This window comes from Topomyia yanbarensis, chromosome 3 (genome assembly GCF_030247195.1).
Source record: "Topomyia yanbarensis strain Yona2022 chromosome 3, ASM3024719v1, whole genome shotgun sequence".
NCBI classification, from domain to species: Eukaryota; Metazoa; Arthropoda; class Insecta; order Diptera; family Culicidae; genus Topomyia; species Topomyia yanbarensis.
The window spans coordinates 8,601,390-8,618,035 of NC_080672.1; the positions used below are offsets into that span (position 1 = coordinate 8,601,390).

The window sequence follows — 16,646 nt, forward strand, 5'->3', positions numbered from 1 at the left end:
TGACACTGATGGTTTGCGGATTTACTATCAGAACGCGAGAGGGCTTAAGACGAAAATTGATGACGTGTATTTAGCTGCTGTGGACGGTGACTACGATGTTTGCGTCTTCACCGAAACATGGCTCGATGCGCGTATAACATCAGTGCAGCTTTTCGGCGATGCTTACACCGTATACCGTGCGGACCGAAATAGTGGCAACAGTATTCGCGGACGTGGAGGAGGAGTTTTGATTGCTGTTTCCACCGCATTTGCCTCATGTGAGATTGATGTAGGTAGTTTAACCAGTGTTGAGGCTGTTTGGGTTAGAATTACAACTCCATCGAGGAACTTTTATATTGGTGCTGTCTATATTCCTCCTGAAAAGCGACTCGACTGCAATATCATGCAACTTCACATGGATGCTGTGAATAACGCTTCTTCACAAGCTGGCGCGGATGGCGTGATGATTGTCCTTGGTGATTTCAATCAGCCAGGACTCATTTGGGTGCCGTCACGACACGGATACGCTTACCCGGACCCGATTGCTTCGACAACCAACATCGCCAGTCGTTTGCTACTGGACGGATTTGCTTTCAACGGGCTAAGTCAAGTAAGCATGATTCCTAACCACCAGTCACGCTTTCTGGATCTCGTCTTTGTTAGTGAAACTATTATACCTGTATGTTCCGTCAATGAAGCATCCAGCGTGATTGTTCCACTTGACAACTTTCATCCCGCGCTTGAAATCTCAATTGGCACTATTCGATCAGTTCAGTATGTAGAAACTCTTTCTGTCGACCGTCTCAACTTTCGCAAAACTGATTTTGTAAAGCTGCGCAGTTCTCTGTTGCAAATTGATTGGAGTGTACTGCATGCCCAAGTGAGTGTTAATGTTGCAGTTGCCATCTACAAGCGACTACTACTGAACTGTGTTGAGACCTCAGTGCCTAAATGTCAGCCTCCTAGCAAGCCACCCTGGTCAAACAGCACTCTTCGAAAGCTAAAACGTACTCGAGCAAAAACCCTACGTGCGTACACAAATCGACGGTGTCCTCTTTCTAAGCGCATGTTCACTTTAGCCAGTAATGAGTATCGTTGCTACAACAAGCTTCTGTACAAACGCTATGTAAACCGCATCCAGAATAATCTACGCCGAAACCCGAAGGGCTTTTGGTCATTTGTCAACACGAAGCGTAAAGAAACTGGACTTCCATCAAGGATGCTTTACGACGGCGAAGAAGCTACGACAACTGTGGCGAAATGTACGCTGTTTGCCAGATTCTTCTCGAGTGTTTTTTCAACTGACTCGCCAACCGCAAACGAACTCGAAAATGCCTCTCGCGACGTTCCTGCTTGTGCTGTTGATTTGGATGTGTTTACTGTCTCTGAACAAATGGTTATATCTGCAATTCGGAAAACCAAGTCATCTTATGCACCCGGCCTCAGTGCTATACCTTCAACTGTATTGAAAAAATGTTCGGACTTACTTGTAACACCACTTGCATATATTTTTAACCTATCGCTTCAGCAGCAAACGTTTCCTGAGGATTGGAAATGCTCAGTTATGTTCCCGGTATTCAAGAAAGGTGACAAACGCAACATAGCGAACTATCGCGGAATCTCTTCGCTAGGAGTCGAATCTAAAGTTTTTGAAGCAATTATCAACGAGGCGTTATTTTCTGCTACATTAGTACATCTCAGCACGGATTTTTCCCAGGACGTTCAGTCGAGACGAATCTCGTCTGCTTTACGTCATTTTGCACGGAACAAATGTCTAAGAAATTGCAGGTGGATACTATTTACACTGATCTAAAGGCAGCTTTTGATAGAGTTAATCATGAGATACTGATAACAAAGCTTGATAAGCTAGGCTGTTCTACTAGATTCTGCCATTGGCTTCGATCCTACCTTGTGCACCGTGAAATCGTTGTTCAAATTGGCGATATTGTTTCAGAATCCTTTTTCAACACTTCCGGAGTTCCTCAAGGTAGTACGCTAGGTCCACTACTTTTTTCACTGTTCGTGAACGATGCGGTTTTCGTTCTAAGCCGTGGAGGAAAGCTGTTTTTTGCCGACGACTTAAAATTTTTTCTTGTTATACGGAATGAAGCCGGTTGCCGTGAGCTACAGCATCTTATTGACACCTTTTATAGCTGGTGTGTAAGAAACATGATGGTCCTTAGCGTTGCAAAATGTTTTGTCATCAGCTATTATCGAACGAGAAATATGGTTACCTTCAACTATAACATCGCAGGAACTCTACTACAACGCGTTGACCACGTGAAGGATCTAGGAGTCATTCTTGATGATAAGCTAACGTATACTCATCACGTCTCAGCGACCATCGACAGAGCCAATCGTTTGCTGGGATTTATTTTCAAAATATCCAACGAATTTCGGGATCCTCTATGCTTCAAGGCTCTTTATTGCTCATTGGTGCGCCCGCAGTTGGAATTTGCAAACGTCGTTTGGTGCCCGTATCAAGCTACGTGGAGCCTTAGGATCGAAGCAGTCCAGCGTAAATTCATACGATATGCGTTACGTGAATTGCCGTGGAACGATCCATTAAACCTGCCACCGTACGAGGACCGTTGTCGTCTTTTAGGACTTAATACTTTAACACGCCGGAGACATGCAGCGCAAGCTACCTTCGTGTCAAAGATTCTGCTGGCTGAATATGATGATCCGGAGCTACTAGCGCAAATCAACCTCTACGCGCCTACCCGTTCTCTTCGCCCTCGAGCCCTGCTGCATTCTGAAATGCGCAGCACTAACTACGCTACTAATAGTCCAATTTTAGCAATGAGTCGTCGCTTCAACGAGTTTGCTGAAATTTTCGACTTCGTCATGAACTCTTCGCAGTTTCGTCGTCGTGTATTGTCACTATTTTAATTATGTTTAGTTTACCTTAGTTTAGTATAGTTCATTAAGACAAATTGTCAGTTGGACTTTTTTTATACAAATACAAATACAAATTTTTAGGAATGCTCATAATGAAGAATTTTGTTCAACAACTTGAGCTTGTAGGACTTAATGTTATCGATTTATAAAGCGTTTTCTAAGGCAAACCCCTTAAATTTAGCTTTTTAATATAGCTTTTTTTGCTGTGACTTTTCGTGAAAACGATGTTCCAGACAAATGTTGAGGAATTAAAACCACATAATATTGTTGAAGACTGCATGTAAAAATTAATTTATTGTTGAGGACTGCATGTAAAAATATCGTTGAATACTGCATATAAAACTTTACCTGAAATCGGCGGCGCGGCGCACACCCCTTGTAAAAATACTCATTCGTTTTAGAGTTATTGCAGAATTTTATATTTTTTTACACTAAGTTCAACCACAGACTAACAGACATAACACTCAAAAACAAAGCTTCGCCCGCTTTAACGGTCATTTTAAAAATATTTGTAGTACTGTGGCCACATTTGAAATTATGGCGCCACTGACATATGAACAAGCATATGGGGGATAGACCACTAGTGAAAAATTGTTCCCAAACATGAGGGGTAACCCACCAGTAAATGAGTGTTTGGGACCGTGAATAAAAGGTGGAGCTAGTGTTCTGGGAAAATTGTCGGGTCGATGTTTTTTGAGGGAATTTCCTCATAGTGTTATGTCTGTTAGTCTGTGGTTCAACCGCGTATAAGAGAAAAAGGTGCAAACCAAAATGGATTAGCAGGCACTATTTTCAATGTCCGGACTACGCATAATAAAGGTAAGAAGGTTTTAAGCTCATTTTGTAATGTTTTTTGCCTTTCTCATATAGAAAGGTTATGCAATCACTCTGAAAAACGTCAACCTAATCCCGGCCCGGAGGGCCGAGTGTCATATCCCATTCGACTCAGTTCGTCGAGATCGGAAAAAGTCTGTATGTGTGTGTGTATGTGTGTATGTATGTGTGTGTATGTATGTGTGTATGTGTGTGTGTATGTGTGTGTGTATGTATGTGCATATGTGTCAAATAATGTCACTCATTTTTCTCAGAGATGGCTGGACCGATTTGCCCAAACTTAGTCTCAATGAAAGGTGCAACCTTCCCATCGGCTGCTATTGAATTTTGGATCGATCGGAATTCTGGTTCCGGAATTACGGGTTTCAGAGTGCGGCCACACAGAAATTTCTCATAAAAACTATAGGAAAAATTAAAAATAGAATTTTTATTTTTGATGCTAAATGTATTCAAGGTGCATAAAACGTCGAGATTTTATGCAAACACGAAAAAAATTTGACGAAGGTTCACTTTTTTGGATTTTGCACATTTTTGCCTTTCTCATATAGAAAGGTTATGCAATCACTCTGAAAAACGTCAACCTAATCCCGGCAATTTTTTTTTCGATTCGCATAAGGTTTCTGGATTTTAACAGCGGCGTAATTGATGGTTTACGGAGAGGGGTTACACCCCCCTCTACTGTTCACTCCCCTCCTTTAAAAATCTCCTTAAATCGCCCCTCAAACCACCACCCCATCCAGCCCTCATACCCCTCCCTTTCAACCCCATCATCTTTAAACCACCACTATATCACAAAGCATACCAATTTAAGCTGGGGAGTCGTTCGTTCATGGGACTTTCGCCCTCCTCACATACCCACCCCCGCATGACAAAATGAGTTAGCAAGCAGATAACATTGATCTAATGCTGATTAGGCTAATGGAGTATGATATTTTTTTGTTTCACCGTCGACACGTAGCTCATCAAGTTCGTGGCTGGCATGCCATTGTGTATAAGTGCAAAGTGTACTAAGAATGTAATGGACATTTCCACAATTATGTTGAACATAAAAAGCCTCCGTGCCATAGTTTAGAGAAATGAGAAAGGCACAATTGCACCGCTAGGTGGATTAAAACAGGTTTTTATTTGGGTATTTTTACTTACAGTCTTCAACATGTCAAAGGTCGTTTCCGACAGCATGAAGTAACAAGTTACTTTACGCTTGTTCGGACATGCCGTAGACTCAGGTGATTCGCATTTCTAATGCCAAAAGACCCTGACTCCTACGGTAGCAGACAAAAAGTTATGTCGCCGGTGAGCTCTAAGCTCGCATAAACTTTCTCCCTTCAACCCCTTGCTCTCCCTTGAGTACTATGGCTCTAAATATTGAAAAATATACTTCACCTTCCAGTCCCTTGCTAATTAAATGCCGTAACAACTGTTGACAGTCTTCAACAATATTATGTGGTTTTAATGCCTTCACATTTGTCTGGAGCACGGTTTGCACGAAAAGTCACAGTGGAAAAAGTTATATTTAAAAAACTATATTTGAGGGTGTTGCCATAGAAAACGCTTTACAAATCGGTAATATTGAATCCTACAAGTTCAACTAGTTCAACAAAATTCTTTATTAAGAGCATTTCTAAAACATTGTCGAAGACACCGACTTTCTACCTCGTCAGCATAAAAAGTATAATTTCAATTTTTATCAGGTTGTGAGGAATATTCTTACGAAAAATTCGTCCAAAGATACCCTGTAAATATATTCGATGGTTTGGCCTCTAGTGAATTAAGTTCACGTTTTTGGGGTTTCTTACCACTATGTTGTTGAGCAGAGTCGTTTGGTTTACAAGACTAGGTCCAGGCTTCTGAAAAAATCTTCAAAGTTTGAGGGTTTCTGTACGTTTTTTTTTAAATAAACGTAAAAAAATCAAACCCCCCCTTGAGAATTTTCTGCGCACGGGCCTGATTAGATTTATTATTACTCTAAATGTACTAAGAAAATAAATATTTTATATTAAATAGTATAATCCTACGTCTACAGCTCATGCAACCCCAGAGGGCTGCCAATTGTAGTTTTCTGTAAATTTCTGAGACTCATACCTTGAATTCAATGCGAATTTTATTGTTTATAAACCGCAGAAGAGATCAAATACAGTAATATGAGAATAACTCGTTTTAAAAGTTTTCTTTTACATATAGTGTACTATATTTCGATACTATGGATGTATGTAGTATTCATGTCTTCAACAAAGTTGTTTGAAATAACATTTTCGAAAACTTTGCTGAAGATATTAAGTCTCGAGCTAAATGTTCTTGAAGAGTAAATTCTCCATGGTTACTTCTAGAAGGATTAACCGCCAAAATAATTTTATCATAAAATTTGCTGTTTTACGTTGTAAAATTCATGGTAGTGTATGGTGTACACCAGAAATGTGGAAGGTTTGACATCTCTCCTGCAATCAGTGCTTTTTTCGATCAGTATCAATTCTTTAACAATTAATTTTTGAGAGAAATTAATATTATTGACTTTAAATAATGTGAGAGTTTCAGTGGAAATGGCAATACAGACTTTACTAATCATATTGTCGGTAATTCCGCTTGACAAAACTACCTACCTCCCAAATTCGAAATGGGCTGCATGTTGGCGGCTTTCAAACTCTACCACAGGTCTATTTTAGAGATGAAAACATATGTCTTTTCTATAGTCCATTTCTACAACGAACAGATCGTCCACCAGATAAGAAATTGCGAACATGCTACCTGTAATTGAAGATTTCACGTGGAACCCATTCTGGCCGATAGCGTTATCACAGACAGAAGAAGACTTCAGACGGCGAACTCGTGCGACTCGTGATTGGTCGTATAATTTATTTCGGTACAACACGAAGGATCGATCACAACAAGCCCGAATAGCTCTGTGGTACCCTCCGTTGAGATGATAACGTGGGGTTTTACGGGGGCGTTCGTTATCAGAAGAAGCTTGGAGGGCTTGCTATGTACATTCCTGCCCGTCGAGATATTGTTCGAACATTGTTGATAGCAGCGCGAAAGGGTTCTCTGATTTACGATGGAGTTCATATAAAAGATGAGTGACAACTGTTGACTTCAGTTCCGTGAAAAAGTTGGCGAAAGATGAGAGGTTTTCTTTGTTTAGTATCGACGCTCGCTTTGGGGCTATTGGTCGGGGCAAGAGATATTCCTAAGGAATCTTCTCTGCAAGAAACTGAATGGAACAAGTTTGGTGAGGTTTTTGACCTTTAGATTAACGGCAGAAAAAACTAATATCAGTGATTTTTCCGCAGCTCCCGCATGTACAGTGAACATCAATTCACAGCTGCCAAGACCTCAGCCTCTGATTCTTATACCAGGTACTGATCAATTCCGCTACCCGGCTTCGGACGATCGACTCCTTCAACTAAATGCTGGAGAAACGCTTGAACTTGCCTGTGGAAATGGATTTAACATAGCTCCGAGCAAAAATTCCATCATCATATCCTGTGTCATCGATAGTACCTTCAATTTTGATAGTGCTATGTATCAATTTAGTGAGTTCTCGTGCACTCGAAATTTCGCTAGCACTGCTCGACGAACCAACCGCGCATGCGAGAGGGATGCCATAATCGTTGAAATCGGTTTCGATTTAGGCACTCGATTCCCGAAGATTTTGGATGTCTGTCATAACGAAATAACATTTGAGAACCATTGGGTTAAACATGAATTCCACAGACGTCACAATGGATTCCAGCAAGGAGTACCGCGGCCTTCCTGGATACAGGGCAATTTCTACACTGGAATTCCTGTTAACACTTTGTATACCATGAACCGCCAAAGAGAAACTATTGCAACGATCTTGAACTCGCAAGCATTAGCCGACCAGCTGGTGCAGGATCTCAGTTCCGGAATCTACATGGCTCGCGGTCATATCGCAGCACGTGCCGATTTTATCTACGGAACGCAACAGAATGCGACCTTCTGGTTTTTGAACGCTGCCCCTCAATGGCAGAATTTCAACGATGGAAACTGGGCTCGGATCGAAGACAGCGCCCGTAGCTTTGTTGCCAGCCGGAATATCCAGGTTACTGTATACGGTGGTACGTACGGAGTACACACCCAAACCGATGCAAATGGTGATGAGCAACCGATTTTCCTGGACTTCGATCCGAATGGAACACAACGACTGCCGGCTCCGCTTCTCTACTACAAAATTTTACATGATGAAGTTAACAAGGCGGGAATCGTGTTGATCGGAGTCAACGACATTCATCTCACTTCGCTGCAGCATGTCCAGGAGCAGTATGTTCTGTGCGAGGATATCGGGGATAAGATAAGCTGGATTAACTGGGATCGGAGGAATCTGGCACGAGGGTATTCGTACGCGTGTGAGGTGAATCCATTCCTCAAGCGAATAGGGCATCTAGCTGGACTGGATATTCCGAATTTGTTGATTTGAATTACTGTGTTTGTATGTTCAACCAAGGAAGTATTATTAAACAATTTTTTGGCGATTTATTTGAAATCTGACTTATAAAGATGATACGTTGTTAACTAGACAAGTGACTCCCTAAGTCACCACAACATTTTTATTGGTGACATTGATCTCGATTTTAGCGGAACCAAATGATCATAGACCGAGTAGTTAATTAGACGATCACGAAACGATAAATTTTTCTGAAAAACTACCGATTTTTCAGCCGCCAGTGTATCCCGAAACTGTTGAGAAACTGAGGAAGGCAAAAACCAGCTGATATTTAGATTACATCGCCCTTAAAACATTTGTTTGCACTATCGTTTTGGCAGTTCTCACCACACATTCGTGAGGTATGTACACGAAAAAGGGGTAAGCAGCCTATTCCCTCCCCCAAAAGTTACCGTTCGCCGTACTTGTCGTACCTAATTCCGTTCGGGATAACTACCGGTCTACGGCGATCGACCCGGTTGTCATGTCGCTTTGTTCGTTGGCATGCAGTGAGATCGCCTTTCGTCCGTCCCTTGTCTGTGCAATGGTGATTATTTTTTTTTGCTGAACTCACAAAATTGCATCCACCAACGCCGATGAGCGAAACAAAAACGCACATTGCATTTGCGCTGCAGTATGCCGCCCCTAGACAGTGGTAGCGAGGATTTATTTTAGTTTAGTCCTAATCGCGATTCGGTCTTGAAACCTGCATTTTTTTCTTTCGCAAGTTTCGGTTGGGAAAAATTGCGTGAAGTTGTTACCGAACAAATGATACACGGTGGTGGTACGGAAGCGTTTTGTGTTGTTGACTTTTCAAGTGTTACGAAAGATCCTCCTAGTTGAGTGAGCGAGATGAAAATAGTGCTGATTATTTAATCAACTGCAAATGTCACAGCAAACCACTCGAACTCTACCTTGAAGTGGTTTAAACTTGATGTTGACACTGTCTGTAGAGAGGTGAACCACACAGATTTCATAGAGAATATAAAGTGGAGAACAGCTGAAAGATATCGAATTAAATTTAGTTGTTAATCTAGGAAACTTTAGGGCATATGTTGGTGATATAATCTAATGAACTCAACTTTCTTGAATAGTTATGAGAAAGTGGAAGGATCAGAGCAATAGAAATGATGGAGAGGGCTCGGGGGCGTTTTTTTAAAATAATTTTATATTTCACAAAATATTCCATGAATAGCAAAGATTTAAAAAAGGCTGTAACCGAATAATTTGCAATCCAACATAGGGGCGGGCAGAGCGTAGTTGGTAAATCAATTGCTTTTTATGCAGTTCACCTGGGTTCGAGTTCCCGCAGTTCCGCACATAGGGTTAGAGATTTTTCTATGACACATTAATGTATGTGCCTCTACCTACTTTGCTATCCACACCATGTTCCACAAGTAGCTACAGGCACGAGCCTGAACTATGTTTGCAGCTTCGACTAAATGAGCATAACAAAACCACGGGAAATGCCTCGTGCATGCAATATATGAAATGGATTATAATATTTCAAATGTTTATTAATTTCGTATAATGGTTTTTTTCATGCTTCATAGTACAAATATTTTTTTTGAAACCCTAGTCTATTTTACCCAAAATTATTCCAAGGATCCCTGTAGTAGCCCTATAATTTATATATGAATCAATAGGGCATTTCTTACGGAACAACAAATAAATAAATTTAGCTGCTAGTACAGGCCATATTCGATTATCTGTAGTCTCGATAATCCGTAGACTCGATTATCCGTAACTTGATTATCCGTAGAAAATTACTCGATTATCCGTAGTCCGAAGAAATTGTTTCAATTGTCCGCATATTATTTTTTTCCAAAGCTACATTACACAACTATAATTGTAATTGATACCAACTGCAGTTTATATAAGAATAAATATTTTCTAAAAAATTATGAAATCTTCATAGAAATACAGAAATTTTACTTAATTAGCATATAATTTTCAATTCGATGCGATGACTTACATATTTTCGTACACCACTCGATTACAATAGATACTAGCTACAGTTTTTGGAAAACCAGAATTTTATGTCCTAACAAAATATTCACAAAAATACGTAAAAATACAGAAATTTCGCATTTTTTACAAAAAAACGTTTTTAATCCACCTAACAGTGTGATGAGACATTTCTTATAACTCTTATCACTCTCTTCGTATATTATATCGTTTGAGAACATTTAGAACTTGATGCTTCGCGATGTTTTTGATAACACATACTACATGGGATAGTGGCAGGACTCAGAGAATCGCTCAAATCAGCATAGGACAACATCAGTGCTAGAAATCTCAAACCAAATCAATGGGAAAGCGAAAAATGGCCCATAAAATAGACATTCCAACGAATTATTGTTAATGCTCTGTTAATAAAATATCTAAATTGTGGTGGGAAAACTGAATTTTCCTAAAGGGGTTATATATTGTACTGAGCCAAAAAAATCGAATTTTTTTTTGAATTGTTTATACTTTTATACTTTACTCAAATTTCCAACGTGACTGAGAACTAAGAAATCAATGCTTTTTCTTGAAAAGGGCGATACTAGCAGTGATACCATTCAAAGAAAATCAACAGTGAATATTTCCAGACTTGGTTTTATTTGCTATTTAAGAACTATTGTGTTTTTTACATCCTAGATTGCATGATTCAGTGATCGAAACGCAAAACTTCATAAAGTATTTGAAATTATTAAATTAAAATTTGTTTTTGCTATTGAAATTGACAAAATGATAGTATCGCCCCTTTGGCGATTGTTCACTTTTTCGGTCCCACCTATCAGCATTGAAGTATCGCCCTTACGTTTTTTTACAATAACTACCGTTCTACACCACCGATTTCGTCCGTGTTTTTTCAATAGAGATCATTGTTACTATTTACAGCTGGTATTAGCTTGATAGTCCTAAAAAAATACGAAAAAAAACAGTTTCGCCTCTAAACTGCTAGCAAAAAAAGTATCGCCCTGTTTGTTTGCATGGAGCGTGGAGGGCGAAACTTTAAATAAACAAACAAAAATACAGTTTCGCCCGCTTTATTTTTTGCTGTAGTTTAAGAAAGCAATATCGTAGAATCAAAATTTTCAGGTTAATTTGTTGCATTTCAAAGCCCTCTTTCGCATGTATGAAAAAAGCCTTATGTTTACATTTGTAAGTATCGCCCTTTTCACAAAAAAGCGATGAAATGAAATCGCAGCTTTTGATATCACGCTATCTCTGAAGTGCATGCGTGCATAGTTCCAAATTTTACTTCGACATCGACTTTTTCTAAAGGTTCCCAGTAGTATCCTTGATTTGAATTATTATCGCTAATCCTAATGCCAAAGAACAAATAAAAACCTCTCGAAAACGAACCGTTTGGGAAAATCATCATCATTACTGGAATTTTCATTTTCACGAAACTTTTCGATAACCTTCCGTCACTTGCGTTAATGCACTGGGTGCACAGTGCTCTGAAAATCTAGCGAAATCGTCTTAGGGCACCAGCGGGTCTAATTCAGAGCTATCTGCGCGGCGAGTTAAATCTGTAAAGAACACTAAAAATTATTTTTCATTCCATAATTTTCAGTTCAGCAATTCGAGAGATCGTGCTCACCGCAAGCCATGAAAAATAGACTACGTTGTGAAGCGATGGTCACTATTTATTAAAAAATCACGGTTAAAAAAAATATTAAACTATTAAAAAATTTCAAATAGTTTATAATTTTCACAAACTTATTAGGAAAAATTGTTTAATAAGCTTTCGTAATATTGTGTAGGAAAAAAGCTGAAAATTTCAGTATTTTCTCTATCTGCAACATATAAACCCTTAAGTATACCAATTAATTGGTATACGAATTGGAATATGTTCGCCAAATTTTGGAAGAAGTCTATAAAATAACCTCTTGAAAGCTACGTAAAAATTGTTGTAGTTCGATGCAATAAAAAAATCATATTTGGCAATTCATATTTGGCTGATAAAATCGGGGTTTCAATGTAATATAATAGATATTCAGCATTCGAAGAAGTTTCTTGTGAACGAGTGTAGAACGACTTTGTTTCTACTTACTTGAAGTCAGCGGCGTAGCCAGAAATTCGGTTTGGCGGGGGTTTGGTGAAAATCGATCTTACTGTCCAAACGGCATAATTCCGAAACCATAATTTTTGAAGTTTTAAAATTATGCAGAATTATTTTCCAGAAAATAGTAACAAGGTTCGTGTCTTTAGCGAATTTGTTGCGACTTTATTGTAGTCATGAATATTAACCTGAGAAAATTCACCATAAATACTTCTTGGACGATATACCGTCAAAATTATTTTATCAAATGATGCGCTGTTTAACGTTTGTAAAACTCATCGAAGATACTAAACCTCCGAAATTGGCGGTTTCAAAATGATGTTATCTTGACCTTAAATTACTGTTTTTAAACATTTGACCTATACATACAACTGGTCATACAACAAAAATCAAATGCTCATCAAAATCGATCAGAACCTGCTAGAGTCGAATGGAAATCGTCATTTTTCATAAATTTCTCTCTACATTCGGAAAGTGTTATCCTCGTTATTAATCATATTACGTTTTCGTCTCAACTCGACGCATTCCCAAAATAAAAACCTGTTTTAATCCATCTAGTGGTGCAATTGTGCTTGTCTCATTTGTCCAGACTACGATTCCATGGCTGGTTATGTTCAATACAATGGTGGGAATGAATATTACATGTTCAGTACGATTTGCACATACATACAATGGATCGACAGCCACGATCTTGAGATACTATGTGATACTGAAACATCGCTTGAAACCAGCGGCGGATCATGGAGAAAGATCCGGGAGATCCGGGTCCTGCCGAAAATTTTCAACTTGTTAAGAAATTTTAAACTAGTTTTAATTTTAAAGTAGCAACCCCTCACTGCATACTCCCTCCGGGCCGGTATGATTGACGATTTTTAGAGTGATTGCATAACCTTTCTATATGAGAAAGGCAAAAATGTACCAAAGTCCAAAGAAGTCAATTTTTGTCAAACATCTCAATGTTTCATGCATTTTAAAGTGCCAAAGCATCAAAAATAAAAATTTGATTTTGAAAATTTTTCATTTCAGTTTATATGGGAATTTGCTGCGTGATTGCCCTCTTCAACTCGTAACCCCGGAACCGGAAGTCCAATCAATAAAAAAAAATCAATTGCAGCCGATGGGAAGGTTGTACCTTTCATTTGAGACTAACTTTGTGCAAATCGGTCCAGCCATCTCTGAGAAACAGAAGTCACATTTTATTCCACATACACACATACACACAGACATTTTCCGATCTCGACGAACTCAGTCGATTGGCATATGACACTCGGCCCTCCGGGTCGGGATTAGATTGTCGAATTTTAGAGTGAATGAGAAAGGCAAAAACATTTTTAGCAAATGTTGAAAGTTATGCATTTTTCTTGGTGAGCTGTTCTATGTTTCATAGACATTAAATCAATTTTAACTTCGCTTCCTATTAAATAAAGACCCTTATTACAGTACATCTCTACAAAAACTAGCTTAATTTGAAAATAAATCTGAGGATTATGATTGATTACAGAACTCTGGAATTTTCTATTGGAATGTTTTCAGGCAGGAATTTGATATTGATGCTAGTAGACAACTGTGAAATCAAGACCAATAGATCAGTTACATATCAGGAGGACCCCATTCCGACAATTTATCAAAAGTCCTCATGATGTTTAAAACAACAGGTTATCAAACTACGGATCATATAATTGTTATTGTAATATTGAATTAAATCAGTCAGCATCCATAAATTTTCAACTTTAATCCAATATTTTTTTGGGTGTGGGGGGGGGGGGGGGGGAGGGCGGTGGTTTTATGGTGGTCAACCAAAAAAGCCTTCTCTTGGCTACGCCGTTACTTGGAGTTATTTATTTCGCTTCTCATTTTCCGATATGTTTCAGATCAATCCGATGGTTATAAGTTAGAAAAATTGCAGTCAGAAGGTTCGCACAAATGAACATTTTTGCACTGATAAGTTATCAAGTTCCTTCCAGACAACTTGGAAGTGTTCGGTGATTATTTCTAGTGGTTGTAGATACAAAAATGAAATACAAAATTCGTTTTATCGAAATACTGTTTGGCTTATTTCAATGGATTATTACTATATTGAACAATAAATAGGCGACGAAGAGTAATCCACAAACAACAAGCCATAACTTTTAAAGTATTCAAAATAGATATTTGAAGTCTTCAGTAAAGTTATTCGCAAAAGTAAGAGCTACAAATGTGCTGAAGACATCATTTCGATATAATCACTTCCAAGAAAATTTGTGAAAATATCTCACTCATAGGGTGATTAATCAGCAAAAGCACAATACCAAAAGAAAGGGCATATTGCCTCCATTAAATTCTCCGAAGATACTATTGACCTAAAATAAGCTGTTTTGGCGTTAATAATAGATTACATGTTTTTGGTCATATTTCTGGCAATGGGAAATGATAAAAATCTTTCGCCCACATTTAATGTTTAATATCTCTTTTGATAATAGTCCGATTTCAACAATCTTGTTCGAAAGGTATTCGTTAAAGCTATCTGAAAACATATAAATTGTTAATCTATATTGTCAATTTCGGCAGATAATTCAAAAAAAACTGCAAAGAATGCCATTTTTACGCATTCAAACATTCATATCTTGGAAACTAAACATCGGAATCAAAAACAAATTAATAGCGTTCATACTGTTTTTTAGTTCTTTCATTTAAAATTGGTTTGGATAAGATCGGTTCAGCCATTGCTGAGAAACACGAATGAGAATTTGTCCGTTACATACACACACACACAGACATTGTCCCAAATCGTCGAGTTGAGTCGATTGGTATATAAGACTCGGCCCTGCGGGCCTCGGAAAGAACCTTGAAAGTTTGAGCGAATTCTATACATTTCTTTTATAAGAAATGTAAAAAACGATAGAAATAGATTTCATTTGATCAACAAATATTTCAATTCAATGCGGTGTGATATAAAATTGGATGCACCTAATCGATTAACTACAAACTACATTTTCCTGTAGATGCTTGTGATTGTCTCTGCAATTTTTAGAATGAATACAATGACCGATTTTGTGAGCCCCATTACGTATTTACGACTGACGAAATCTGAACATATTAGTTTCAGATTGTTTGGGACTATCTAAGGTATAAAATAAAACCCTAAAATACTCTTCGGAATCAGTCTATTATCGCATCAGTTTGAAAAAAGATTGAAACTTTTTAAATACTTTAAGAACATCGACATTTTGAATTTTTAACACACTTACGCAAAAGCTTTCGCTTTAATTCAATCGTGTAACATAGAGGAATTAAATCAGAAGACTTTGTCTTAAATGTGGCTGACAAAATCGGGTCAAAAAGCTGACAAACTCTGTTGCAGAAAAAAAAAAATTGGAAGCGGACAAACACGGATAAAATGAAATAGGATCTTCACTGTAGTCAGTGTTTCGCTCCGCTCTGAAAAGAACAGCGCTAATAATTCTTTACAAAGTAGATGCACTGAACAACCTTTAAGCGACTTGGTAGAACGCCGAGCAATGGCCAAATGAAGATCCTGGATGATGTTTCTACCAAGCAATCAAGAGAAAAAAGTTTACTGTGCGACAAAGTATAACAAACTGAATCATTTTATGCGTTTGAACAAGCATATTTATAGCTAAAAATATCCAAGAACCAATATTCAGCTAGTTTCTGGTTGGCTCGCTAAACAATATCTCTAGAGCGCATGATGACGATGATGATACTGCTGCTGATCGAACAACGCACGCTTCTTGGTGTCGTGCGCATAAAAAGTTGTGCATTTTTAATATTCGTAACGTATGCAAAATTCATCCCCTTAAGGGCATGTTCAGGAGTGTTTCATTTCTAGATTCATAATTTTGACAGTTCTATAATATAAAACTGAAAATTTTATAACTAGAACTTGCTGTCCCCAGCAGCAGTTTTCGCGGTGGTGTCCCATTCAGTTTAAAATTTATGTCTCGCGATGCCTTTGGCGTTGCTGCATTCAAATTTATTTTTCCCCGGTCTATCGGGTCTAAGCGTCTGTGCTGAGTGCTCTCCATGTATTTAAAACGCAGTTCTAAATGTGTTTTAAAATCAGCAACAAATAGAACGCCGTCGTATAACAGTTTTAAATTTTGAAACAAAACTGTTCGAAATAATAAAACAAAACGCTCTGCTGGGGATGTGAATGTTTCAGTTCCAGTTGTATTTTGAAACTCCTATACAAAATAAAACGCTCCTGAACATGCCCTAAGAAATCCATGTTTCAAAATCGTACAATACTGGTTTTTTGTTGGACCAACGTTGGGCAACGCCCAGAAGACCGTTCAGCAGGCGTCCATTACTGGACTTGTGTTGGATGGTTTTGAAGCAATTTTTTGGGCTTCTCAGTGGAATCTAGCATGTTGCTTCTCTTAGAGGATTCCCAAAGTTTTTTTGTTGTATACAAACCAGTGGTGTGTAATCTCAAAT

At 38.4% G+C, this 16,646-nt stretch overlaps 1 protein-coding gene across 1 annotated transcript; it reads left to right on the forward strand.

Annotated features, from left to right (window-relative positions):
- The first annotated feature begins 6,816 nt into the window (after window positions 1–6,816).
- LOC131694004 (uncharacterized) lies at window positions 6,817–8,352 on the forward strand. The gene is made up of 2 exons (XM_058982337.1): window positions 6,817–6,937; window positions 6,999–8,352. The coding sequence occupies exons 1-2, from the start codon at window positions 6,829–6,831 to the stop codon at window positions 8,144–8,146; spliced, it is 1,257 nt and encodes a 418-aa protein (XP_058838320.1). The 5' UTR covers window positions 6,817–6,828; the 3' UTR covers window positions 8,147–8,352.
- The last annotated feature ends 8,294 nt before the right edge of the window (window positions 8,353–16,646 follow it).